Below are 27,840 nucleotides of genomic sequence, written 5' to 3'. Positions count from 1 at the left end.
TAATAAAGCAAACTTTACTGTTCAGTGGTTAAGTTATAGTCAGACTTTGTGTTCAACGGTCAGTGAAAACATGAGCTGGGACAGGAGCAGAGACTGAGGCTGTACCACTGGGAGGCAGCAGTGAGCATTATCAAGCCATTTACCAGTGACATTTACAGAAACAGCCACTTTACAGAACATTTACTGCAGCCTGTGTCTTGTTAACTCTCCCACAGTTATTCTAAAACACAGCAAGGGGAACATTTAGTGTTTGCTTTGGTTTCTAAAGTACATTTTAAGAGTGGCATCCACCTTAAAAATAACCTCTTGTTATAAGAAGACTTTGTCTGCGAGAACACTGATTTTGATTCATGAGTGTGTAGCCAGAGAAGAAACAGATGGAAAACAAAGTTGTTTTTTACCCGGAGTGTGAATGATGTAAGGAGCCAGGAGTTTAGTCCTTTTCTTCTCATAGCCCTTCTGCGTAATGTCACCTGCAAAATAAAAACAAAAATTGTTAATTGAGGAATTTCCTCACATCACGTGATATAACAAGTATTAATATTTAATTCTTCCTGATAAAAATACACATCAACCCCTCAGTTCAGTAGTGACATCAAATCTTAGTGGTAAGGACTAAGAGATGAGGCACATTCAAGTATTCTCTCCACGTTTGATGACGACCTTTAACACGTTTGGACTAATCAACTCTCCCTGATGTGTCTCAGTGTAATAAACAACAACCTGTTAAAGCACTATAGAGCGGTGATAGAGGATGGAGCGAAAACAACTAGGAGAAAATAACAACAACAACAACAAAAAGGGCAGACGGATGCTGGCATCACCAGATGAGACTGAGGGCGTCAAAGATGTGGCTCAGTTCCAGAACCAATTATGAAACAAAAGGGAGAAAACAGGACTAAATTTGGAAACTTACGGAAGTGTGGGCAGGAGATAGGATGATTCAGAAATGCAGAAGGAAGACAAGAGAGGTGGAAGACTCAGAGGGAGAACAGGACTGATGAGCGCACACACAGGAGGAGATGATGCTGAGCAGTGGGAGGAATGACACAGGTGAGTGACGACACATCCCAAGGACAGAAGAGGAGGAATCCTGAGTCACGAGTGAGAGGTGAGAGAAAAGTGTCCCTTCGACCCCCCCCTTGTTTGCTTCCCTGACGGCAGCCCATCTACATCTTCCTCCACCGCAATCAAACACAACACAGGCTGACAAAGCTTTTCTATAAGGCCCTGAAGAGATGCAGCGAATCGGCCAAAACCCTCTGTGGGCAAAACTGTGCCGATATTACGACACAGACTAAAAACCCCTCTGTTGAGCCTGCCCTCACTGTTCTCCCAACTGTTCTGAACAGTGATGCTTCATTCAGATCGTCAGCCAAATGCTGCTCTCAAAACTTATCTTCACACAGAGACAAGAGAAACAGGAGAGGAGATATTATCAAGTAACAGAGTTGTTTCCACCGCCTCTGTGTGATATTTGCCAGTGTGACAGGTGATCCCGACACGCTCCTGTAGACAGATCACCTCTCAGAGCACTGAGCTTTAATCCCCTGATTAAAAATGAGATGAGGTGCACAGCAATAAAAGGCTAGAAAGGCTAATGATGTCGCCTTTTTTTCCCAGTTACATTACAGAGGAGGAATCCTGAGTCACGAGTGAGAGGTGAGAGAAAAGTGTCCCTTCGACCCCCCCTTGTTCGCTTCCCTGCCGGCAGCCCATCTACATCTTCCTCCACCGCAATCAAACACAACACAGGCTGACGAAGCTTTTCTATAAGGCCCTGAAGAGATGCAGCGACTCGGCCAAAACCCTCTGTGGGCAATAGCCAGACTTAAATAGCTCAGTATTTGCATTTTTACTTTCTGTGCTTAGTGATGTATTCACATGATATTTATTGGATTTAAATGTTCCTTTTCCCCAATAACCGTTCCAGTCATTTTGACCAGTATTGGACGATGCCATTATTACATATTGTATCAGCTCATCCCTTGATTGTAGTATTGAAGAAAATATTTTATCGTTATTGTAATTTTTTCAGTAAGACAAGATAAGTCAGTCATTGCAGCAACATGAATGCACCAACAGTGTGAAATAATAATAAATAATAAATATAAATTAAAGGGGACCTAATTCTCAAGTTAACCTAGTTCCCTGATGTCCTAATGTCTGTGACATGCTTTGGTCAAAATACAAGAAGCACCACAGCAGTTCAATCACCCGGCCAAAACAGTTCAGAACGCTCTGTTTAGTAGTATCTCTTTAGGTCCACCTTAAAAAAAGTAAAACGAAACTTAAGGGACAGAATATGACATCAGCCATAGAGGCTACTGGGAGCTAACAGCAGTTAGCATTTGGAAAAGTGATAATTTGCAGGCTCTTGCAGGCACATTGCTGTCATTATAACATGTATCCACTGGACAGATAAATCCTCTGAGGCTGGAAGTTTGTGTAGAACTCTGTGCTGCACTGTGGAGCCAAGAATAGAACTTTTCGCAGACTTCAAGTTTTCGGATATCGTTCACCTCATCAGCAATCTGGCATGGTTTATGGACAAAGTGGAGCTCCACGAGACTTAATTTAGCGTCTTGTGACGTCCCAATGAGCTCGGAAGTCAACCTCGCGTGTTTCATTTCCTGTAATTAGACTGAGGCGGACCATAAAAACATGAGGGAGTCGTCTTTTTTCCACACTTTGCCGACTGATAGGCCCTCCAGAGTCCTTAATATAAGGATTTAAATGATTAAAAAGTTGATTTTGCGGGGGTCACGTGATGCACCGAGGAGGATAGACGCACTGCTGTCGGTCTCCTCTGGATTTAATTTAAACAACATTTCTCAGTTCATCCGTTGCTAAAATTGTGGTGAAAAAACCTAAAGAGACGTTGGACATGTCGCTGGACAACTTTTTTGCTAAGCCCAGGAAGAGAGATACTCGGAAAAAGAACAACAAGTCGGCAGCTAGCGAACCGCTAGCTAACCCAGACGACGAAGCAGAGACAGAGCTAACTAACGAAGAAGAGCCAGAATCCGGTACCGAACCGGGAAAAGAGTTCTCCAGCCCCAATGATGACGGCATAGTGGTTCAACAGGTGACGTGTAATATTAAAGGTCCCCTATTGTGCAAAATCTACTTTTTAATCTTTTAGTACTTATATTTGGGACTCAGTGGGCCATACCAGTCCCCAAAATGTGAAAAAACAAGACTCAGTCATGTTTTAGTTTTAGTATAGGCGATAAAACATGCAATGTTTTAACCTCCCTCGGAATGACAACATAGCAACACATTTCACCGTGAATGTTGGCACCCCGCCAGGCAGAGTACTTCACAGCTCCACCGTAGCTCCCCCTTGTCCCTGTGAAATACGAGAGTGCAGGCGAGGGAGGAAGAGTGGCTGCACAGCGGAGCACAGTGTTTTACACAAACTTCCAGCCTCAGAGGATTTTTGTGTCCAGTGGATATATTTTATTTATGAAAAAAATGTTCACGAGCTTCACAAGCCCTTTGTTGTTGATCGTGTGTGTAAATTCCTATGCTGGAGGGACACCTTGAACGCACCAGTTACGTGCCTGCGATTAGCGAGTGGTGTGTGTGGATCGGTGATATGAGGAGCACGCGTTTGAAAGCACTGCAGAAAGATGTAGATGTTGTCCTACATTTCTTCTCAACCAAAGGCTGCCTTTCTGTCGTGTGTCCACGTTCTCTCCTCGTGTTGTTGATCCACACACGTCAGTTGCGGCCACATCGCAACTTGAACATGGACATGCAAGGGGAGAGGCTGAAAGTTGAACGAGCCTTCCGTGTGGGACCTCCAGTGGGATCCACCGGCAGGCAGGAACCCCGCGCAGTCCTGGTGAGGCTTCACGACTACATGGACAGACAGAGGATCTTACACGCAGCAAGAAACAAGGGCAGAGTTTCCACAGATGGTCAAGTTGTGTCTTTTTACCAGGACTTTTCTGCGGAGATTGTAAAGCGGAGACAAGAAGGCTCTGGGAAGCGGGGATCAAATACGCATTTGCGTATCCAGCTGTAATTAAGGTTCTCCCTCCAAATGGAAAACCGATCCCCCTTCCCACAATGAAGGAAATCAACGACTACGTGAAGACACTCCCGACCCAGTGATTCTATCAAGCCACCTGTTATCAGGGAAATTATTTCATCTGCCTCTTCTTATGCAAACGAATAGAGAACGACAGTGAGTACTATATAACTCTGAGATAATTTTTGTTCATCTTAATGTTAACACACTTATGCATGTATATTTCCCAGTGTACTTGAGTTGATGTGTGTCACTATTATTTACACAGTCGCTGACACGCTGGCATTATAGTCAAGATATAATCCAGATTGAGAGACCTGACATACACTTTTTTTCTTTTCTTTCTTTTCTTCACTTTGTTTCATTTTCCCCCTTAGCTGTATAGCTAGAGTATGACAAGGTTTTTGCTTTTTGTTTTTCTTGGCTCTGTTTTAACCATGTTAGGTAGGTATTATCCAAGCCTTAGTTGGTTTTTGCTTGGATCATATGTTGTTTTTTTGTTTCAGGTCCAGGCAGGATTTCAGATTAAAAGCATATCCAACCTATGTTATAAGACTATGCAGCATGATATAATGTTACTTTATTCTGAATATTAAGTTTTGTACTTGGAATATCAAGGGCTCCAATAATGTTGTCAAGAGGAAAACTGTTCTAAACTATCTTAAAAAGGAAAATGTCCAGGTTGCATTCCTCCAAGAAACCCATTTGAATGAAGAGGAGCACAAAAAATATCTCAGGGAATGGGTCGGACAGATATATTTTACATCTTATTCTACAAACAAAAGGGGTGCAATTATATAAATTCATAGATTGTTATCATTTACAGCTAAAGAGGGTTACACAGACAAAGAGGGAAGGATAGTTTTAGTAAAAGGAGAACTATATGGAGAATTAATATTGCTAGGAAATGTTTATGCTCCTAATATCTATGACAAGAACTTCTTTGCCCTCCTACTCAGTAAAATCGCTGAAATGGACTGTACAAATATGATTATTGGAGGTGACTTTAACTGCTACCTCTCTCCCTCTTTAGATAAAGAGACCCCTCATAAAGATCAGTCAAAATCTGGAAGAACACTACAAAATGTTCTTGAGACATTTAACTTGTTGGATGGTTGGAGGTACATGAATCCTAATAATAAAAATTACACATTTTATTCTCCACCTCACTTGTCATTCTCAAGAAATTGACTATATATTTTTATCTGAACACCTAGCCCATTTAGTAGTACAGTCTGATATTGGATCCATTGCCCTTTCAGACCATGCTCCTGTCACTCTGGAAATGCAGCCTCTTGGAAAATAAATACATCACTGTTTTAGGATGATCATTTTATAAAGTTCTTGGAATGCACACAGACCTCTATTTAGAAGTAAATGAGTGCAATGACTCTGATCCAAGATTGTGGGAAGTTTATAAAGCTTACATGCTAGGCATGATTATATTATACTTTAGTAAGAAGAAAAAAGAGTGGACTCTGAAACACTCACGAATTGAAAATGAAATAAAAAAATTAGAGGAAGATTTTCAGAGGTCCAAATCAGATGGGGTGCTTAAACTGTTAAAGGAGACAAGACTACTGCTGACTAATTTACTAACAAAGAAGGCTGAGTCAGATATTATGTTTGCTAAACAAAGAATGTTTGAATTTGGAAATAAGCCAAATAAGTTCTTAGCCCTTGCAAGAAACTCTCCCCAAAAATCTTTTATCTCTGCAATATCTGATGAGGATCAAAATCGTCAAACAAATAATACAAAGATTGATGAATGCTTTCAAAAATTGTATAAAACACTGTATACCTCAGAACTGGACAATGATACATTTGCCAGTAGTAATTTTTTAGATGGCTTACAGATACCACAACTAACAGATGAATGAAACTACGCTAAACTACTGGAAGGACCTGTCACAATAACAGAAATTGACAAAGCAATCTCATCACTCCAGTCAGATAAAAGTCCAGGGGCTGATGGATTCTGTGCTCAGTTATATAAAAAGATGAAAAGTAAAATTAACAAACTACTGCAACATGTGTTCAACAAATCTTTTGAAGAGGTTGAACTCCCAAAATCTATGTACTTAGCTCATATTATAGTTATCCCCAAAAAAGGGAAGGATCCAGAATTATGTGCATCTTATCGCCCCATTAGCCTGCTTGGAGTGGATATTAAAATACTCTCAAAAATAGTGGCTAATCGACTAGAAAGAGTGGTGACTGATATAGTTAATACAGACCAAACAGGGTTTATAGGAGGCCGTACTTCATCAAACAACACAAGACGTTTAATCAACATTATTCACTATCTTAACTTTCATCAAACTCCAAGTGCTATAGTAACGATGGATGCAGAGCAAGTGTTTGATCAGGTTGAGCGTAAATACATGCTTGAAGTGTTGAAAAGATTTGGCTTTAAATCAGATTTTGTTCAATGGATACAGCTTTTATATAAAATGCCCACTGACTCAGTCTTAACAAATGGTATAATTTCTGCCCAGTTTCAACTTAACAGAGGCACAGCTCAAGGGTCCCCACTATCACCTCTGTTGTTTTCTTTAGCTATAGAGCCATTAACAATTGCTGTCCGGCAAACCGCTAATATCAAAGGAACGGTGATAGGAACAACACAGCACAAAATTCTGCTGTACACAGACGATATCCTCCTAACATTAACAGACCCGCAAAATTCAATACCTGCGCTAATCAACTGTGTGGAAGAGTTCGGTCATTTCTGGATACAAGGTTAATTTTACAAAATCTGAAATCATGCCTCGGCTTTTCACATGACTGTGAACCTGACTTTGTAAAACCTTTTCGCTGGGCACCAGATGGATTTACATATGTGGGGGTTAAAATAACACCTAAAATTAGTCAACTTTATGCTGAAAATGTTAACCCCATGGTAAAACACATTAAAGACAAGATGTTGAGCTGGAAAAAGCTTCCTGTAACCTTTCTTGGCAGAGTCAATCTTATTAAATAGATAATTCTTTCCAAATTATTTACCCTCTATCTATGCTCTTCATATCTTTGAAGAGGAACAACATTAAAGATATAAATAAAGCTCTTTCTGACTTTATATGGGCTGGCAGAAAGCCTAAAATTAAATTAGATATTTTACAATTACCAAAAAAACAAGGAGGATGGGGCCTTCCCAACATTACAAACTATACAACCTCAATGCAAGCCAGAATTATCTCGATATGGGCAACTGCTAAACTGAAGCCGCCATGGTTTGAAATAGTAGCAACCTTCTCCAAACCATACTCTCCTGTCAACTTACTTGATAAACGCAGGAGTGAATTACCAATTACGAAAGACAATTTTTTAATTACTAATGTATGTAGTACTTGGAGTTCTTTACGGAAATTATTTCGGTCGAAACATAAATTGAGTTGTTTAACAACATTGACTGATAACCCTGAATTAACCAAGGGGGGCAATGGACCTAACTTTCAGTGTTTCAGAACACACATACAAAATACAATCACAAGAATTTTACAAATACCTCCAGGTCAGACACTATGTATATACTAAAATGGATACTCTCAATCTTCCAGATGACTTCAACTCACTAGAAAAAACTATTTTAGATAGTTTTACACAAGGTCACTTTGTTTCCAAATTTTATTCCAGACTGCAATGTCTGAAAACAGACAGACTATCATTTTTACGGAAACTATGGGAGACCCAGCTGAAAACTATGATAGACAGTGAAATATGGGAGGAAATTTTACTTTTACCTTCGAAAATTTCCATATGTAACAGATTCAGAGAAATGCAATATAATATCTTATAAAATGTTTATATATCTCCATATATGTATAGTAAATATACAGCAGGAGCCTCTCCAAACTGCCCAAAATGTAAGACTATTTTAGGGACAAGATTTCACTGCCTATGGGAATGTGAAAAGATTCAACGATTTTGGCAATCTGTATGTGAGGAAGTTAAGGTGATAATTAAGAAGCAATTGCAGCCTAATCCAAAATTATGTTTATTAGGATATATCCCTGAATCACTTATGGCGCTTTTCCACCGGCCCGACTTTAAACGGCACTACACTACACGACACGGTTTAGCGAGTGTTTCCACTAGCGTAGTACCTGGAACTCGGCACTATTTTTAGTACCTGCGGTGGTGAGGTTCCATTCAGTGGTGCCGGTACTATGCGCAGGTACTATGCGCTGATTGGTCAAAACTGCCGGTAACTGATTGGCCAGAAGTGTCGTCACTGGGTGCGTCATGAGCGCGACATAAAATACAGGATGCAGGAGTCTATTTCACCATTTTTCAAAAAATAGTAGCGCGCAAATACTTGGACATGGCGACTCTGCATAAGAACACTCCATGGTCCAACGACGAGGTCCAGATTGTCCTGTGTTTAGTCGGAGACGACAAAATACAGAGAGCTGGACGGAGCCGCCCGTAACGAGCAGGTCTTGCCGGGAGTCGATGTCCGCTCACGGCGTAACACAGCAACTCCAATAACTCTGCACACGCCAACGGTAAGTTTTTTATTTTCAGCCTGAGAGCAACGTTTAACTACTGCTGAGAATAAACTCGCTTAAACAAGACATTATAAAAGTAACATCATGTGTGTCGGTAATCTCTGTCCGTCTGTTTACACGAGACAACGTAGTTGGCTAGCTAGTTAGCAATGTCGCTATTAGGTGCTCAACCTACAACAAAACATTACGTAAACCTGTAAAAGAAACCAGATTTGTACAAGTCATGAATTAGACTTACTACCGTGTAACGTTTTGTCTTTGCGTGTTAAAACAGACTAGACCAGAATATACAGTATGGGTTCTATATTTACATTATAGACAGAGAATGAGCATCGGATATTATATGTCTATATTACACTTTTGCAAAAAGACAGTATATTGCACATGGGATGAGGAGCCTGGTTATATGTTGTCTACTGAGAGCTAACAGCTGCAGGGAGGAATAAAGGATAATAATAATGATAAAGCTCCTTCATTTAGGGTGTTTCAGTCTGTGGCTGAATATATATATATTGTTATGCGTGTAATTACAGCGTATGTGTACACTTCTTTTGTTCAAGAATCCCATTCCATATGTGAGGAGTGTTCATCCACCCCAGCAGAGCCATCAGCTGCTTCGTTATCGGGGGCACCAACTTCGCCACAGACCACAGATCTGTGCAACTGGTAAGAAATAATAAACATGATTTACAGCATTTGTGTATTTCCTTAATGGTTTGATTAATAACCCCTTTTCTCTTCTCTATAGTGTTATGTAGGGAAGAGAAAAAGAAGCACACAGCTGTCCTCGCAGAGCTTCAGGTGGAAGATGTTCAGTAGCAGGAGTGGAACCGGACACAACGTAACCGCCACACCACGGGAGTGCTGCGTTCAACCACGCATTCCTTTGAGTGATTGGGCAGCTTGTCCAGGCAATAGGTGGCAGGAGCATGTGACCTATTTCCTCCCTCCTGTCCTAGGACTCCACCACCTATGTACAGTTTATTTGATTTGCTGTGCAATTTAACTTTGGTTTGCTGTGTTTTTTTGTTTGAATAAACAACAATGTGACTTATGTGATTACGTCATGCGTATTTCTTTTCTTTTAATTGTGGCAGCCTTTACAAACAAAACGTATACAGACAAAAGGAGACATCTCTGCAGAAAGTACAAACTTTTATTTGTAATTCAGTGAAAAACAGTACAATAATAAAGCATTTTACAAATTCACAACAAGTGACACATCAGGCCCTCACCTACATCTCTGCCCTCCTCTACACCCTGTGCCACTGCCACCACAGGTTCAACCACTGTAGCTGCTGTGTGTGCATCTCATTCAGTGTCATAGGTCTCACCATGATTTTCACACAGGTTATGCAGAGCACAGCAGGTCATCACCACCATGGATTTCACCAGCTGGACATCACAGTCATTCCTTTTCAGGAGTGACAGAACCATCTGAAACACACAGGCAGCATGCTTACGTTAATACCAGAATACCAAAAATAGAGATTGCTTTCGGTCATTACTACACTGTACAATTGTACAGTACTATGTAGAAGTCTGAGGCCACCATTAGATTGTTGCTATAATGACAATAGAGGATCATTATTTCTATTTCACCATACTGGAACACAATCAGAATATATGTATGCAGTTTTTTGTTGTTTTAAAAAAAACATCCTCTACAGGTGTCCAGTATTTAGTGTGATCGACCCTTACACTTGAACAATAACACAACTCTGTTAATACTGGAGTGGAACCTTAATTAATGTTTCTGGTTCAAGACATGCATGAGTATTACATACTCAAAAAAACAACATCGTTTCTGCACAGTACTGTATATGAGCTAGTTAGCGATAGCAACTATATTAGCTTACCCTCACTCGCCGTCTCGTAACATCTCATCTTCAGTTTCATGATGTATGACTTCCCAAACTTCTCTGTACTCCTCCACAATATTTCTTCTTGCCGCCTGTAGCTTTTTCTGGCGATCTTCTCTTCTGTGTGTGAACAAATGCCACAGACCGAGCAACAGAACGAGTCCACGTCCGTCATTGTTTATATGCGTGTGTGTCTCGCGTATAAGACGTCATAGCAGTTTAGCGCAGCCGGGTTGCAGCCGTGTTGTGATAACCACGCCCACGTTGAGAAGGTACGTTCTCTGTAGTGGAAACACAACTAAACCGTGCCGTTTCGTGTCGTGTCGCTCAGTGCCGTGTAGCCCGGAGCTAGTGGAAAAGCGCCATATGGTCACATAACAACACCGTACAATTTTTGTTTATGTTGGGACGAAAGGCTGTTCTGGGTAAGAGATGAACCTCCTTCAATACATCTGCGGAAGTCTATGTATTCAGAGTATATTTCTCTGGAAAGACTAAGATTTTGTATAAACGGTCAGAGTGACCTTTTTTCAACAAGGTTTGACAAAGTGTTAAGGTACCTAGGAACTCGGAGTGCTACTGCCTAAACTGTAAGACCTAACATGGTCCTTTGAGATCATTGCTGGGGAAATATTCTGGATTTGCTACATATTGCAAATAATCTGTATGCACTGTACTGGACTGTTATACTTGAAAATGTTCAATAAAAAGAATGTTAAAAAAATAAAATTTGATTTTGCATAATATGTCCCCTTTTTAAAAAAAGGTAACAATTATTGGCACATAAATAAAAAATATGTGACAATTTATATGCATACAAATATATGCATACAAAAAGTATAAAATGCGTATAATAATTTAGAGCCCGTAGGTTATTGCACAGTATTAGAATATGATGAAGTGATTATTGTGTGGAGTTGAAAAGTCTTATGCAGTACAGATAAATGACCTGCAGTGGCGCTCCTTCCTGCACTGAGGGAGCTTCTCAGGGCCATAACTGTGTGGTGCAGGCCAGGGGTGCAAGGTGTTGTTCACCTCCTTGATGGAGACCAGTGGACAGCCCAGGACAGAGCTGGCTCTCCTAATCCAGTTAGTTCAGTCTCTTCCTATCACTGTCCCTGCTGCTTCCTGTCCAGCACACCATGGTATAGTGCAGTGTTTCCCAACCATGGTCCTCAGGGAACACTGCTCCTTATCAGGCTTCTGCAGAGCTTGATGACGAGCTGACCATTTGAATCAGTTGTGTTGGAGCCGGGCAACATCGAAAACATGCAGGCCAGTGTTCCCTGAGGACCAGGGTTGAGAAACACTGGTGTAGTGGACCATAGAGGCCACCATAGTATCATAAAAAAGTCCTCTTTGTCCGCTAACAAAGAAATCTCAGGAACACTGACATTTGAAGAGGCCACAAACAACACAGCAACATATGTAGCCAGATGTATAATTATCGTATGTGTGCAATGTCATGGTTAGGGAGGGTTCTCCTCTGTGTTTGTCTTCTGTGTTTGTGCCTGCTCGGTGGACGTGGTCGGATTCTTAAGTCCCTCCTCAACACTTCACCTGCAGCCCATCTTCTAATTAAAGCTCACATAGAGTGGTCCTCTTGCACATAACCTCCATAGCTAACATATATTTTATGTTAGTTATGGAGGTCTACTTACATACATTAACTTGTTTTTATGGTCAAAAACCTCCTAGTTGCTGTAAACGAGCCGATAGAAATCTTTTTTTCTGACGCTGTTCCCCAGCCGCGATATTTCAGACTCAACTCTCACACCCAGAAGACAGACTATGTTGTGATTGGCCAGCCAGTATAGAGGCTTCCCTACTGTCTTGTGATTGGCCAATACCCGGAAGTGACATATTCAGCACACCCACTCTCAGAAGCACAGCTCCCCCCTCTGGAACGGTGGATGCACTGCTACTCATTATCAAAACATTGTTTTAACAATGTTTAAAAATAGCTTCGTCACGACTCCCCGCCACAGTCCTTTTTATGACTTTGACCCGGAGTCAGACCCAGAGTCAGAAGACACTGTCGCTCGTGAAACACCTCCCCAACGGACGTTATTCTTCTTCTGTGGTTCAAGGTACGCAACCGGATGTACCCGGACTAGTGCCCGGAGCAGGACGATCTGCTGTTCCGGAGAACCACTGTTTATGTAACCGGACCGGGTTTTTTCAGAGATCTCGCTGAGCCCGAGATTACAATAAAACACAGTGGCTGAACTGTTTGTTTAGAACCTTCAGGGCTTCTTAAACAAGGTAATGACGCAGATACACACTAAAAAACAGCGTTAATTGGAACTTCCAGTCTAGGTCCGCTTTAAGACTCCAATTCTGCTCTGCTCTTATACCAATACCAAACTCTCTGCACCTGTGTTCACCAGATTGTTCAGTCACCCAGTGTGGTACACATCAAGTCTGTTTTTTTTTATCATCCATATTTACACCTTTTTTACCCTGTCAGTTCACCTGTGTTCCTGTTTTGTCACCACGCCTACCTGCCTGCCTCTCAGCCAGGAAACTCACTTCACTGCTCCTCCTCCTCCTGACCAGCCAACTCAAAGTTACTCTTCATTATTTCTATAAAATAAACTCTCTAAAACCTGTCTGTTCTGTACATTAACCTTATTGACTCTTAATATAAAAATGAAAAGGGTTTTTGTTGTCCTTTATATTGTTTAAACCCAAATAGGTTTTGATTCAGTTTATTTTTGCATGAAATGTCACCTGCAGGCCTATTACCTTTGTAGCATCATATCATCAGATTGTAGTTATTGTGTGTAAACCAGGCCCTGAACACTGAACACTGAACTTGGGGATAAGCTGTGGCTATGATGACAGACACAACCAAAGAGTGAGTGTACTCAAAATCCGGTTATCATTTCAAGTGAAATATTTGGCATGGTTGTTCAGTATCATAGACAATAAAGGAATAAAAAACTCCTAAAACACAGTTAAACACAGACTCGCTGGTGAAAGAGGAAGCGCTGATGTTTGGAGGAGGGTAAAGTCCACTCCTTTATCACATCTGCTCACAGACCAGCGATCTGTTTCCAGAGGAGAAATTGAAGAAAGGCAAACAGTTCCATAAGTAATGCATGAATGGTACAGTTGGCCTCGCTCAGTCACATGATTTATTTTTAGCTCATGTGAACAGGCAGTTTCTCTGCAGAAAGAGAGAGACACACAGAGACACAGAGAGAGATGAAATCAGAGCTGGGGGAGGGGCTGGTGTGGCATTAAGCGGACCTCAACGTAATCACACTTCCATCTGGATGATTTGAATTTCATCTGTTTCTTTAGCGCTCATAGTAGCTCCAACAGTGGGAGCTAAAGAGTTAAAGCCTTTTAGAAGGTAAATCCTACAAGTGAGCTACAGATGAACAGAGACATTAAATCACAATGTGGCTGTGGCGAACTGGAATATGAGAGGAACAAGAGTACCTGTTCCTTGTTTTGCTTTGTGTATGTATGATAGACAGACAGGCCTTATTGATCTTCAGCACATTATCTGGCACTTAAACTATACACAGTAAAATAAATAAAATAAAATATAACAGATGAAACAAAACAGATGGATAAATAAAAGGAAAATAGAAAAAGAAGGATACACATGCCACAGCTTCACCAAGAGTGAAGGAATAAAATATTACAATAAAAAAATTTATCATGTATAAAAGAAAAAGATGACAGTTATGCAGATAATACAGAATGAAAACTTTGAATATGCATGAATAATCCAATCGACAACAGAATAGATATATATACAAGTGAGCAGTTCATGCAATGTCGAGCTAAAGGGATGTGAAGCAAGTCAGGGCAGTTGTGTTATGAAATGTTTGACAAACTAAAATAAAGATGTGTGTACAATCTAAGGCCACACAGCTAGCAGCTGTTGTGCAAGAACATTGCTGGTTCATGTCCCTGGGCCCTATGATGAACTGACGACCTGTTCAGGTTGTACCCTGCCCATTTTGCCCCATATGTCAACTGGGATTGGCTCCAGCAGTTGTGTGACCCTCATATTGAGGATAAAGCAGTAGACGATGAATGGATGGATGAAAATATTTTCCTGTGTCTAGAATAACACTGAGATGTTGTTGAAGGATGCCCAGGTCTCAAAACGACACAACAAATCTACAACTACCTGTTAAATATTACATTCAGGTGTTTCAATCAGGCTTAGGTCCCTTATCTCCAAGGAAAGGAAAGGATCTTTATTATCATTATACAACCGACCTAAGCCAGGTGGATGGTTGATCAAAGTTTTGGGACTGAGGGCAACCTGACCAAATGTGTCATTCAACATTCATTCATGTTTTGATGGTGGTAGGAAAACAGAGAGCTTGGATGAAACTCACACAGACACGGGGAGAACATGCAAACCCCACACAGAAAGGTCTCATGCTTCCAAGTTTGTGTAAATAGTTTGAGGAAGATCCTTTTCTATTCCAACATGACTGTGCACAAAGTAAGGACTATAAAAACAGGGTTTGGAAGAACTGGACTGGCCCACACAGAGAGCTGAACTCAACCCCATCGAGTACCTTTAGGATGAACTGGAACAGAGATTGTCCAACACCTGTGCCTGACCCCTAAATTAAATAAACTAACTTTTTAGTCAAGTAGCGTATATGTATTTGATTACGTCATTACAGTCCATGTTGGTGTAATGGTCAGGTGTACAAATACTTTTGTCCATATGCCCGATCAAGTCTCAGAAATGGCGGTCAGAATCAAACCATCAATCAACAGTCAGGGTTTGCATGAGTCTGCCACAGCCCTCCTGCCATCACCTGAGTTTTTCAGTGAAAGCAGAATCACCAAAGCTGCATCTTCTCCCAGCTCCATACACACTCATTTGTGAGCCCTGAATTATGTGAATAGCAGGGAGACTGCTCTCTCCTTCTACCCCGCAGGCACTCTGTCTGAATAGTAATTAGCTACCGACCTCTATTCTTCTTGCCTGCTTTTTCCTCTCCCTCATCGCAGCTCGTCGCTCAGTTGCTTTCACACGAAACGAATTCAAACAGATTCTGCTTACTGGACACAACACAAAGCATGTTACAATATTACACAGAGAAACCAGGATGTCCGTGGCGTTATCTCACAGAAAACAAACTCATCTCAACGAGATATGAAGATAAGGTGCTGGAATGTAGCCCACTATAAAAACACACCGTCATGCTTCTGCAAAAAAATGTAGACTTTGGTTGTCGGATTACTGCAACAATCTGAAATATTTAGGTCCAAGATAAAAGATGACACGTGTTAAGGGTGTGTTCATTTTGCAAAGCAATCTGCTGGTGTCAAAAGAGCTGTTGCACATGTTTATCTGTAGAACAAACATCCTACACAAACATCCCAGCAGCCTCCTCTTAACAACAGGCCATAGATCTCACACTGAGCCAGTACAGTAGATCACCCACTCACTGCGTCCACACAGTCACACACAGCTGATCTTTGACACGTTGTCAACACCAGTGGCGTAGGCAGAAATAATATTTTGGGTGGGCCAGTGCAAAAGTGGGTGGGCCATCTTTGCCCAAAAAAGGAATTAGAACTGAAAAATGACAACTCTAGACAAACTGGAAAAACAATGACTATTTTACTTTGTAATGTTATGCATTGCAAAGGCAATGGCGAAAAATACTGCCTATAACACAAGCTCTACCATCAGAGCTATATAAAGGCTTGTACAAAATACAACAGTGTAGACAAAAAAATTAATTTGGTATCGGCGCTATTGCACGACACAATTAATCATTATATTGATCATGGTCGTGTGAATAACAGCAGCAACATATGTGGAATGACAGGTGTGTCTATGCATGCACATACTTGTACGTGACTGACATTTACAGCCCATTTTTACCTCTCAGGAAGCTGTCATAATCTTCTGTTTTGACACGATAATCACTGCAGTCACCTGCATCTTGGATGAAAAATGTTCCAGCTCGTTGTTATCTTACAGTTTTATGATCATATTTAAGATGTTTTGAAAATCATTTTTTCACGGTTTCTTTGATATCAGCCTCAGGACTGGAGAAAAAAAAATAGCATTATTCAAGTGAACACCTTGCACAAAGTTTGTGTGTGTGTGTGTGTGTGTGTGTGTGTGTGTGTGTGTGTGTGTGTGTGTGTGTGTGTGTGTGTGTGTGTGTGTGTGTCCAGGTATAGGAATGCAAGACAATAAAACTGGTATTACAGGCACTGGTGAATGAAAGAAGTGCTTTAAAAGACCCTAAAGCCTTAACACACACACACACACACACACACACACACACACACACACACACACACACACACACACACACACACACACACACACACACACACACACACACACACACACACACACACACACACACACACACACACAGGTTTCCATGACTTCAGAGGACATTGCATTGACTTATTCATTTCCTGGAGACTTACTCGAACCTTAACCATAATTACTACTGACCTAACCTTAACCCTTACCCTAACCTCAGCCCAACTGTCTTCACCTTAAAATGTAGTCATTATAATGTGACTGTGTAAACAGATTTAGGTCCCCACAACATAAGGAATACCAAGTACACACATACAGAGAGACAGAGAGGGACAGCGAGAGACAGAGAGAGAGAGAGATTTGCTGAGGTCTCAAGTGATTCTCTCTCTCTGAAACAGCACGCAGGGTGTGGCCAACTCAGGTAACAGAAAGAATGATGTTTCCCTGCGCGCGCACACACACACACACGCAGCAATCGTAGTGAGAACACTCAGAGATAATGTATTCCCAAGCTCCTAACAATAACCTTAAGCATCAAATTTCCTAACCCTAACCAAGGCCGAATTCAAACCCTAACCTAAACCCAATTCTAGTCCTAAACCCATTTCTAACCCAAAAAAGTTTTTTGCTCCTGACAATGATACTCAAACAAGAACAAACAGTTATTCTTCTTACGACAAACGACTTCTTACGACGAAATTAGGTTCTGCCTCATTTGGAGCAGTTGTTTTTTTGTCTCCATGAGGACGAATGCTCCCGACAAGGTCAGTGTTTATGCTGGAAAAGGTCCTAAGAAGTTAACAAATACAAGTACAGAAGAGAAGGGGAGACAAGGATCATGAACCAGTGTCCATGTGCTCAGGGTAAACCACCCATTTGGTACACATCCTTACCAGTCAGCTATCAGTACACTGACTGAACCAGTGGTAGCTAACACTGACCTTCACTTCCTAAAGTGGACTTTGTTTCCTCTCTCTGACTCAACCAAAAAGGTGTGGCTCACACACCTGACACACTACACTTCACACACCGCGCTTGAGTTCAAACCTACTACACACTACTTAACACCAGCTACAGCTTATCATCCCGTGGGATTTACAAAACAGACTCTTGTGAGTGAGTGAGTGAGTGAGTAACTGATATGCGTTTGGCACAATGAACATCCCTGATGTAAGATTGTACCCCAGAGTAACATTTTTTTAGCCATTATACCAACAAAAGGTGCTTACTCACATGAGCGCATGACCTGCAGTCAAGTCAAGTCTTGTCTACTCAGGCCTATTTGTTCATGCACAGTCCACGTTCACAAACAATACAAAACAGTTGCAGAGCCTGATCCGGCCCATCCTGGCTTAGGAGAAAAGAGAAAACTCTGGGCATTTAAACTTTTTAAAACAAACATGTCCTCCTACAGACAGGTTGTTCGCCTCAGTATGCCTAGGGTGTAAACTGCTTTCCCCCCTGTGTCAGCTGGGATTGGCTCCAGTGACCCTCATGTGGATGATAAAGCAGTAGACAATGAATAAATTAAAGATTGAATAAAACCAGTGAGCACTGAAATAGTCAACACTTATAGCCACCGTTAATTTAAGCAACCACAGGCTCACAACAAGGAGAAAGTAACAAGAAGCTAAAGAGAAACTTGGATTAAGTGGCAGTGGATTCTCTGATGTGCAGAGTCTGAAACACGTGCTGCAGGCAGTCTGACTGCACTCAATAATTCAGTGAACAACACAGTGACCAGACTACTAACTCCCCTCTCCCTCCCACTGTCAGCCTCACTGTCAAGTTATTTGCTGCAGAAAAGAGAAAACAGTTTGCAGAGGCTTGAGTCACATTATCAGAACCATTTGGTGGAAGCACAAGTCAGAAGAGGTGGAAAGACAATACAGAAAACTACAGTTCACTGTGGACATGAAAGCAAGATGGTTCAGCTGCCCAACAGTGTGTCAGTGTGGAGGTCTGTACTCAGGTTGCATCTAAATTATTCAATCATTTTGTAAACAAATATTCTTTGTGTTGTTCTGTGTGTCATTGTCAATATCAATACTAGACATAAGGTGTCACATAATACTGGAGTTCCTCTTTTTTTTATATAGTTTTTTGTCTGGAGTGCTAACTGGAGATCAGCTCCCTTCAAAAGTCAAAAGGTAGTGGGACAGTCGTTATTGACCAGTGATTCCAGAGTAACCTTTCTACACAGTGTGATCTGAGAGGAACCCAACACTGCACCTCCTCAGCAGCCTCACAGAGAAATATGTAGTGTCACAGGTGCTCCTGTTGGTGATCCACTGCACCTATTCTGCATCTAGATGTTTCTAGAGTAACTGTCCAATGCCAGGATCCGACGACACAAATGCAGGCCAAAGTGGTTTGGTCGTGACGGACACATTTCCAGTGTCAGACCCAATTATGAACTTCGGGAATGTTGAACGTGGATGTGTAATGTAAGACAATTGAAACATAGATTCGGCATGTGGGATGGTCCACAACACAACAAGAAGAAGTCTAGCATGTAAGTCTGACAAACTTCGACATTAACCAATATGAATACAGAGACACGGCGTGACATACAGACGTCCCACTGTCAGCCTCGCTGTCCGATTTTAGTTGGACTAAGACAATAATTAGTTTTTCTTGATGTCATGTAAAGACGCTAGCCCAACTAAAATTGAGATAGTCTTAGTTGGACTAACATACCTGGACAATGCGATTCATAGTCTGATTACTCCTGCATGTATATGCTTAGTCAAACTGGAGTCAGACTTGGCGTTCAGCGCAGGTGGTGTCAGACGTACACCGCCAATAAATTGATTTTCTCTTCCACATGAATACTGGCACTCTGCAAGTTGTCTTAGTCGGACTACAGCTAAGCTCAATTAAACTGTGTATGCAAATGTACAGTTAGGCCCATAAATATTTGAACATCGACACAGTTCTCTTTATTTTGGCTCTATACACCACTACAATGGATTTGAAATGAAACAAACAAGATGTGCTCTAACGGTACACTTTCAGCTTTAATTTGAGGGCATTTACATCCAAATCAAGTGAACGGTGTAGGAATTACAACACTTTATATATGTGCCCCCCACTTTTTAGGGTACCAAAAGTAATTGGACAAACTAAACAATCATAAATCAAACTTTCATTGTTTAATACTTGGTTACAAATCCATGCAGTCAATTCCAGCCTGAAGTCTGGAAGGCATAGACATCACCAGACACTGGGTTTAATCACTGGTGATGCTCTGTCAGGTTTCTACTGACACGGTCTTCAGTTCCTGCTTGTTCTTGGGCCATTTTCCCTTCAGTTTGGTCTTTAACAAGTGAAATGCATGCTCAATCAGATTCAGGTCAGGTGATTGACTGATAACATTCCACATTTGCCTTAAAAAACTCTTGGGTTGCTTTGCAGTATGCTTTGGGTCATTGTCCATCTGCACTGTGAAGCGCTGTCCAATGAATTCTGAAGCATTTGGCTGAATATGAGCAGATAATATTGCTGGAAACACTTCAGAATTCATCCTGCTGCTTTTGTCAGCAGTTACACCATTAATAAATACAAAGAAACCAGTTCCATTGGCAGCCATACATGCCCACGCCATGACACTACCACCACCATGCTTCACTGATGAGGTGGTATGTTGTGGAACATGAGCAGTTCCTTTCCTTTTCCACACTCTTCTCTTCCCATCACTGTGGTACAAGTTGATCTTGGTCTCTTCTGTCCAGAGGATGTTCTTCCAGAATTATAACGGCTTTTTTAGGTGTTGTTTGGCAAATTCTGATCTTGTCTTCCTGTTTTTGAGCTTTACTAATGGTTTCCATCTTGTGGTGAACCCTCTGTATTCACTCTGGTGAAGTCTTCTTTTGATTGTTGACTTTGAAACACATAAACCTACCTCCTGGAGAGTGTTTTTGATCTGGCCAACTGTTGTGAAGGGCTTTTTCTTCACCAGGGAAAGAATTCTTCTGTCGTCCACCACAGTGGTTTTCCATGGTCTTCCAGGTCTTTTGGTGTTTCTGAGCTCACCGGTGCATTCTTTCTTTTTAAAGCGGAACTAGACCGGAAGATCCTATTATCGCTGTTTTTTTGGTGTGTATCTGCGTCATTACCTTGTTTATGAAGCCCTGACGGTTCGAAACAAACAGTTCAGCCATTGCTGAGAACGTTGTGTTTTATTGTAATCTCGGGGCTCAACGAGATCACTGAAAATCCCGTAATAGTTACGTAAGCAGCGGTTCTCCTGAACAACCGATCGTCCTGCTCCGGGCAGTAGTCCGGGCACATCCGGTTACGTACATTGAACCGCAGAAGAAGAAGAACGTCCGTTGTGGAGGTGTTTCACGAGCAACAGTGTCTTCTGACTCTGGGTCTGACTCCGGTTTAGTCATAAAAGGGACTGCGGCGGGGAGTCATGACGAAGCTATTTTTAAACACCGATAAAACAATGTTTTGATAATGAGGAGCAGTGCATCCGCCGTTCCAGAGGGGGGCGCTGCGCTTCTGAGAACGGATGTGCTGGATAGTACTGGCCAATAACAAGACTGTCTTCTGGGGGTGAAAGTTCACTCTGAAATCTCGCAGCAGAAAAACACTGTCAGAAAAGAGGATTTCCATCGGCTAGTTCACAGCAACTAGGAGGTTTTTGACCATAAAAACAAGTTAATATATGTAAGTAGACCTCCATAACTAAATTTTATGTGCAACAGGACCACTCTATGTGACCTTTAAGAATGTTCCAAACAGTTGATTTGGCCAAACCTAATGTTTTTGCTATTTCTCTGATGGGTTTGTTTTGATTTTTCAGCCTAATGATGGCTTCTTCACTGACAGTGACAGCTCCTTGGATCTCATATAGAAAGTTAACAGCAACATATTCAAAATGCAAATGTCACTCCTGGAATCAACTCCAGAACTTTTACCTGTGTCACTGAAGATGAAATAATGAAGGAATAGCCCACAATTGTCCATGAAATAGCTTTTCAGTCAATTGTCCAATTACTTTTGGTCCCCTAAAAAGTGAGAGGCACATATAGAAAGTGTCGGAATTCCTACACCGTTCACTTGATTTGGATGTAAATACTCTCAAATTAAAGCTGAAAGAGTGCAGTTAAAGCACATCTTGTTTGTTTCATTTCAAATCCATTGTAGTGGTGCATAGAGCTAAAATAAAGAGAACTGTGCCGATGTCCAAATATTTATGGGCCTAACTGAGTGACTGTTCAAATAACTTACCTCTAGTTCTCTCTGAAGGACAGACAGTCCTTACTGTCCTCTTTGTGACACTTTCTTTTTTGTATCTGAGCACAAGACCGTGAGCATCACTCACAACGCTTTAGTATTCATGATTGACAACTCCTAGCCCCTGCCTCCCTGATGACCGATGAACTTGCACAGTGTCATGAACAATGATTGGTCAGGGTCATACTTGTAGTGTTGCCAATTCCACGAACAAGAAGTATCCATCCATCCATTATCTACCGCTTTATCCTCCACCAGAGGGTCGCGGGGTGTGCTGTGCCCATCTCGGGGCACACCCTGGACAGTTCGCCAGTCCATCGCAGGGCCACATATAGAGACAAACAACCATTCACTCACACTCTCACACATACGGTCAATTAGTCAAGTGACCAATTCACCTAATCCCCATATCGCATGTTTTTGGACTGTGGGAGGAAGCCGGAGAACCCGGAGAAAACCCACGCACACACGGGGAGAACATGCAAACTCCTTGCAGAAAGGCTCTTGTTCCGAAGTTGTTCCAAACGGGGCTAGTGCTAACCACTACACCAATCGTGGGCCAAGAAGTATCCATGCAACTGATATTGATAATCTGATATGGTGACCACCATGGAAGACAAAAATATTGTGTAGTATGGCATTTTGGCATTGGTTACAAAAAAAAGAAACAACATCAGCAGAGAGTTTAAAGAGACAAAGAGATTGTTTCAGGTCCTTTGTTGTGCACAAAATAAGTGTGTATGTCTCAGCACAGACTAACAGGACGCTGGTGATTTAATAACCTGGGGGTTAAACTCAACAATGAACTATTTTTCCCAGCAATCCTTCCCAGTGCAGCTTTAGTAAGTTTTAAAATAGACAGGCTGCATCATCCTTCCTTCTTTCCCTGTCAGTGTTGCACAGGCACACATGCATAAGTAAACGCGATGTGAGCACATTGGCTGCATCCATAAAACAACATTTTTATTTTATTTTTAGCAGATTGTCCATCCAGATGAGCCTTTTCAGTTCCATATCAGTGGTTATCTGCGTCCATACACGCACACCTGAAAACATATCACTCGTGACCATGCAGGTACACGGGGCATGCGCGTGTTTGGTGTAAACACTCTAATCCGCGGTTGTTTGCTTTGTTTCAGAAAGTGATGATAAACAATGATGAAAAGTAAGCCAGGGATTTTTGTTTTAAAGACAGATGAGGTCCGTCAGCTCCACGTGACTCTCTCACTATGTTCCACAATATAGCAGTGTTTTGTTTTTGTGTCTGGAGACACAGAGTGATGTGTTTATGCCATGACTGATGGAGGGAAGGCAGAAACAGAACAGTTAAAGCCCGCCACACACTAGAGGATCATTGGCTATTAACTGATGATGCCGACAGTTCGCCTCCATGTCTGTTTATATTCTGAAGTCACGTAAAATCACTCCAGTTTCAGTGAGATCCCAAATCCATCCCTGAAATTGTTCAATTTTACGCCGTGTATGGTCCTGCGTCTTGACTGGATCGTCTCTACTCTGTGCTTTCTCAAGATTAAAACAAGCTTCGTTATGTCTGCGGTCTCCATGTTTTTAAAATCAAGAAAAAATTGAAATTCCTCCAGTGACAGTGGCTTTAGAGACATATTACCAGACCAGTTCTTGATTTTGGTCTTAATAAGAAAACTAGACAATCATCTTTTGAAGGGAGAAAAACTAAATGAATACAATAGTGGGTGAAAGTGACAGATAGAGAGAAGGTAGTGGTGATGGGTCAGGGTAGGGAGGGTGAGAGTGAGAGATCCCCAGCAGCAAAGTCCTGGCCCAGTGTGACTCACAGACTAAATGAGCCAGGCATGTTGCCCCCTGATGCTCTATGACCTAGTTTGAGAAACGCAGGCAGGAGCGTAATCTATAATTTCTCTCTCACTCCGTCAGTATGGACCGGCTGCTGAGATGAAAAAACCCATCTCTCCTCCACAGCATCACAGACGGGCGGCAGAGTGGACGCCGGTCACAAGGAACAACACATATTCACTTACAGGGTGGGAGAGTGACAGCGGGGTCTAAATGACTCCTGTGAAATGTGTGATACTGTTTTTACTGGGCATGGGATGCATTTTCAGCTCCAGCAAGGAAAGTATGCACTTATGTACACAAAGGCACAGATGTCATAATGTTCATTATAGGATATAAACAGGGATGTGTTAGTTGAAACACATCATACTGTAAAGTGTCAACGCCAACGTTTACAGCACAACACATATAAGCTCTGCAATATCAGTCAGTTATTTCAGTGATTAGTCTGGGATCAGTCCTAATGATCCCCCTCACAACTACTTGAGTTGTCAGTATCCTTACAGTTTTGTCAAAATATGACCAACAATCAGCAAAACTGAGAGTATTCTGATAAGTCATACTGTATTTAGTCTTAATTACCAGACATTAGCTTGCAAGCTTATGGAAAACAGTGATTATAGTAAATAAGTTTGTTAATCTGACGCCGGCATTTAGCTCAATGATAAACTTGAGCCTCAGAGAACTTGTAGCTTTGACAACACCATCACTTGCAAGATATTTGTCATGATAGACAACAACAGACAAGTCAAACTTATCAAACATCAAAGGAAATTTTAGTATATGATGATATACTGTTCTTATATCGTACGATATCGATATCACGATATAAATCATTGATATACCTGTCAAATGTAACTTTGAAGTGCTGTGCCGAGGCGAGGCGAGCCTTGCTGGAACTGGGTAGTGGAAAAGCACCATATAGTCTGCTGTTAGCTTTGAGTTAGCTCTTGTGCTCTTCATGGGAGGGACAGCACTGCTACTTATCAGTGGGTAGTGAGCGGATATAACCACCATCATGAAGCAAACGGCGCATAAACCCGAATAAGAGCCGCTATTGGAGGTGGAGCCAATGTCCACCTTAAACAATCTGACCCTTTTTATGTCCTATATGTTTTGTGAGACGTACTATTTGGTTATAACTGTTGTAGAACAATGAATTATGTCTGACTATATTTGAAAAGATTTGATTTTGGTACTTGACAATTTTTAACCCTGGAAGTGACAGACAGATCAACCTCATGCACTGCATCCTGTCTCTGGTCATTTTACTCTGTCTCTGACACTTTCACTCAGCCACTTACTACAATGCCCACACACTCCTCGGCTGGGCAGTTGTGGTTCAGTGCTCTAAATTCCACTCCGGCTAAATCTCCAACTCTTTGATCCCCTCAATGGCTTTATTTGTGTCCTTACAGTCAGTGAGGTTATAGTAGGAGGAGCTACTCTCTCTTGCAAACAACACATTGAACCAAACACACACACACACAGAATCTGCTGTCCACAACGATTGCTGCATAAAATGCTGCTGATGCATATTTTCCCTTGTTTGAGGCCGGGGGAGTCCCATCATCTCTGGGGACAACAATGAGGTGATTGTTGCCATGTAAAAGATATCCATGAGAGAGTTGGGTGGCCAGCTGCTTCTCTCCTTGTGCCATCAGGATTGAGTTGTCTGTGTAGCTGTTGAGCAGACGGCAAACGCACTTCAGGAAACTATACGACGCAGCTACAGGAGCGGGGCATCTGGACAGTGCTAAGCCTTTTTCATCAACAACACCAACTCGTCTCTGAGTTTAAATTACAAGTAACGTGATAAAGAGTCATGATCCTCTGAGGCCAAGTCCACAGCAGAGGGACACTCACTCTGGGAGTGTCACCTTACCATTAACTTAAACTTTAGCCTCGACATTTTAAAACCATCACAGGTGAGTGATGATGGGCCCAGTCAGACCATCTGACCAGAATACAGCAGGACGAAATGCTGAAAATGCTCCAGGCTGTGAACAATGGAGAACGATTGTGACTTTGTAAATGTTATTTTCTTTAGATTACCAAAGTTACCAAAGGACTTGACTACAACAAGACCAATTAGGAACATTGACATTTAGGGCATTTGGCAGACGCTTTTGTCCAAAGCGACTTACAATAAGTACATTTGTCACAAGAAAGGAACTTTCCATAAGTGCTATGATACAAGTGCTGAAGGTAGGAACCTATTAGTACTTTAGGTTAGTGCTATGTAGGGTCGAGGTGAAGTCTGAACAAGTGAGTCTTGAGTCTTTTGCGAAAGATGGCGAGCGAATCTGCTGTCCTGACGTTGGTCGGAAGTTCGTTCCACCACTGAGGTGCCAGAGCAGAAAAGAGTCGGGACTTAGGAAGGTTTAATTGCAGAAATTAAATATATTACCCATGAGTATGTTTATAGCAGACCTAGACCGGAAGTTCCAAGTGTATCTGCGTCATTACCTTGTTTAAGAAGCCCTGAAGGTTCTAAACAAACAGTTCAGCCACTGCTGAGAACACTGAGTTTTATTATAATCTCGGGCTCAGCGAGATCTCTGAAAAAACCCGGTCCGGTTACATAAACAGCGGTTCTCCAGAACAGCAGATCGTCCTGATCCAGGCATTAGTCAGGGTACATCCGGTTGCGTACATTGAACCGCAGAAGAAGAATAACATCCGTTGTGGAGGTGTTTCACAAGCGACAGTGTCTTCTGACTCTGGGTCTGACTCTGGGTCAAAGTCATAAAAGGGACTGCGGCGGGGAGTCGTGACAAAGCTATTTTTAAACATTGTTAAAACAATGTTTTGATAATGAGTAGCAGTGCATCCACCGTTCCAGAAGGGGGGAGCTGTGCTTCTGAGAGTGGGTGTGCTGATATGTCACTTCCAGGTATTGGCCAATCACAAGACAGTTGGGAAGGCTCTACGCTGGCTGGCCAATCACAACACAGTCTGTCTTCTGGGTGTGAGATTTATGTCTGTAATATCGCGACTGAGGACAGCGTCAGAAAAGACGGATTTCTATCGGCTCGTTTACAGCAACTAGGAGGTTTTTGACCATAAAAACAAGTTAATGTATGTAAGTAGACCTCCATAACTAACATATATATGCAACAGGACCACTCTAGGGGCCTGATTTACTAAGATTCCAAATAGCGAGCGCTAAATTGCTTGCGCGAGCAGAAAGACTGCGCCTGTTACTGGATTATGTTTTGCGGGTGAACTACTAGGCGCAGTGGTTAAGACCGCCCTATTTAAATGAGGATTTTGCGCGAGTCAAGAGTTGTCCACATGGAGAAAGAGCAGACTCAACGGAAGCGCAGAATTAAATTTGAAGCCACTGAACAGAAAGTGACGTTCAGCGATGAGCAGATAACTGAGATCGAGGGATATGACGTCCTTGTTCCCCGGGTCCATAGGACCTTTTTATATTATTATTATTTTAATCCTGCGTCGGTATTTTGGACAGCTCCATCATTACCTGACGTATCAAACAAAGAAAACTATGGACAATGGATGTTGCTGTAAAAAAAAGAAAAAGAAGAAGGTGCTGCACTCTCCTCCTGACTCACCTGCAGCTCACTGACAGCTGCCAGGGAGCGAGTTCTGCTGTTATCAAGATTACACATAGGTCTAATTTCAATGGATGAGTCACTTTTTTGTCAGTATGTAAATAAATAAATAAAGCGGATCATCAAAACGGCTTTTTAGTCCCAGTCCGTCCCTGGTTTCATCTGTGTTCATTCAGTCAGGCTGAGTTTCTATTACGCGTGCCAACAGCCTTTGATCTGACGTCAGAGGCGACGGAACAATCGATATAGATGATATATCTATAGCTGATTCAGATAGTTACATTAAATAGTGATTGTTGTGATTATTTATTGCATTTAAATGTGTCTGGAACTGGAAGGGTTAGAGTTAGGGTAACCTGCCTGTGAGGTTTTGGTGAAGTGTGCGCACTGTGCCACCTGCGCTTCGCCGTGCAGAGAGAGTGGACCAGGTTAGAGCTGGACCCGTTAAGGTAAAGCGGGGTTCCCCGTTCCTCCAGTCTTAACCGGGGAA

General features: G+C 41.8%; 1 protein-coding gene and 1 long non-coding RNA gene across 2 annotated transcripts in view; one reads left to right on the top strand and one right to left on the bottom strand.

Moving 5' to 3' along the window:
- dip2bb (disco-interacting protein 2 homolog Bb) overlaps window positions 1-27,840 on the bottom strand; it is a 66,105-nt gene that overhangs the window by 31,999 nt on the left and 6,266 nt on the right. Inside the window, exon 2 of the mRNA XM_083892308.1 lies at window positions 402-473. Coding sequence (XP_083748434.1) covers window positions 402-473 — 72 coding nt within the window. The remainder of the gene's footprint in view (window positions 1-401; window positions 474-27,840) is intronic.
- Window positions 8,435-9,595, top strand: LOC310929528. The gene is made up of 3 exons (XR_014592874.1): window positions 8,435-8,547; window positions 9,111-9,216; window positions 9,299-9,595. It is a non-coding gene; the product is annotated as an uncharacterized lncRNA (long non-coding RNA).

The sequence above is a fragment of the Microchirus variegatus genome, assembly GCF_963457635.1.
Source record: "Microchirus variegatus genome assembly, chromosome: 7".
NCBI classification, from domain to species: domain Eukaryota; kingdom Metazoa; phylum Chordata; class Actinopteri; order Pleuronectiformes; family Soleidae; genus Microchirus; species Microchirus variegatus.
The sequence above is the reverse complement of the archived record's forward strand: the minus strand, read 5'-3'. Positions and strand labels throughout refer to the sequence as shown.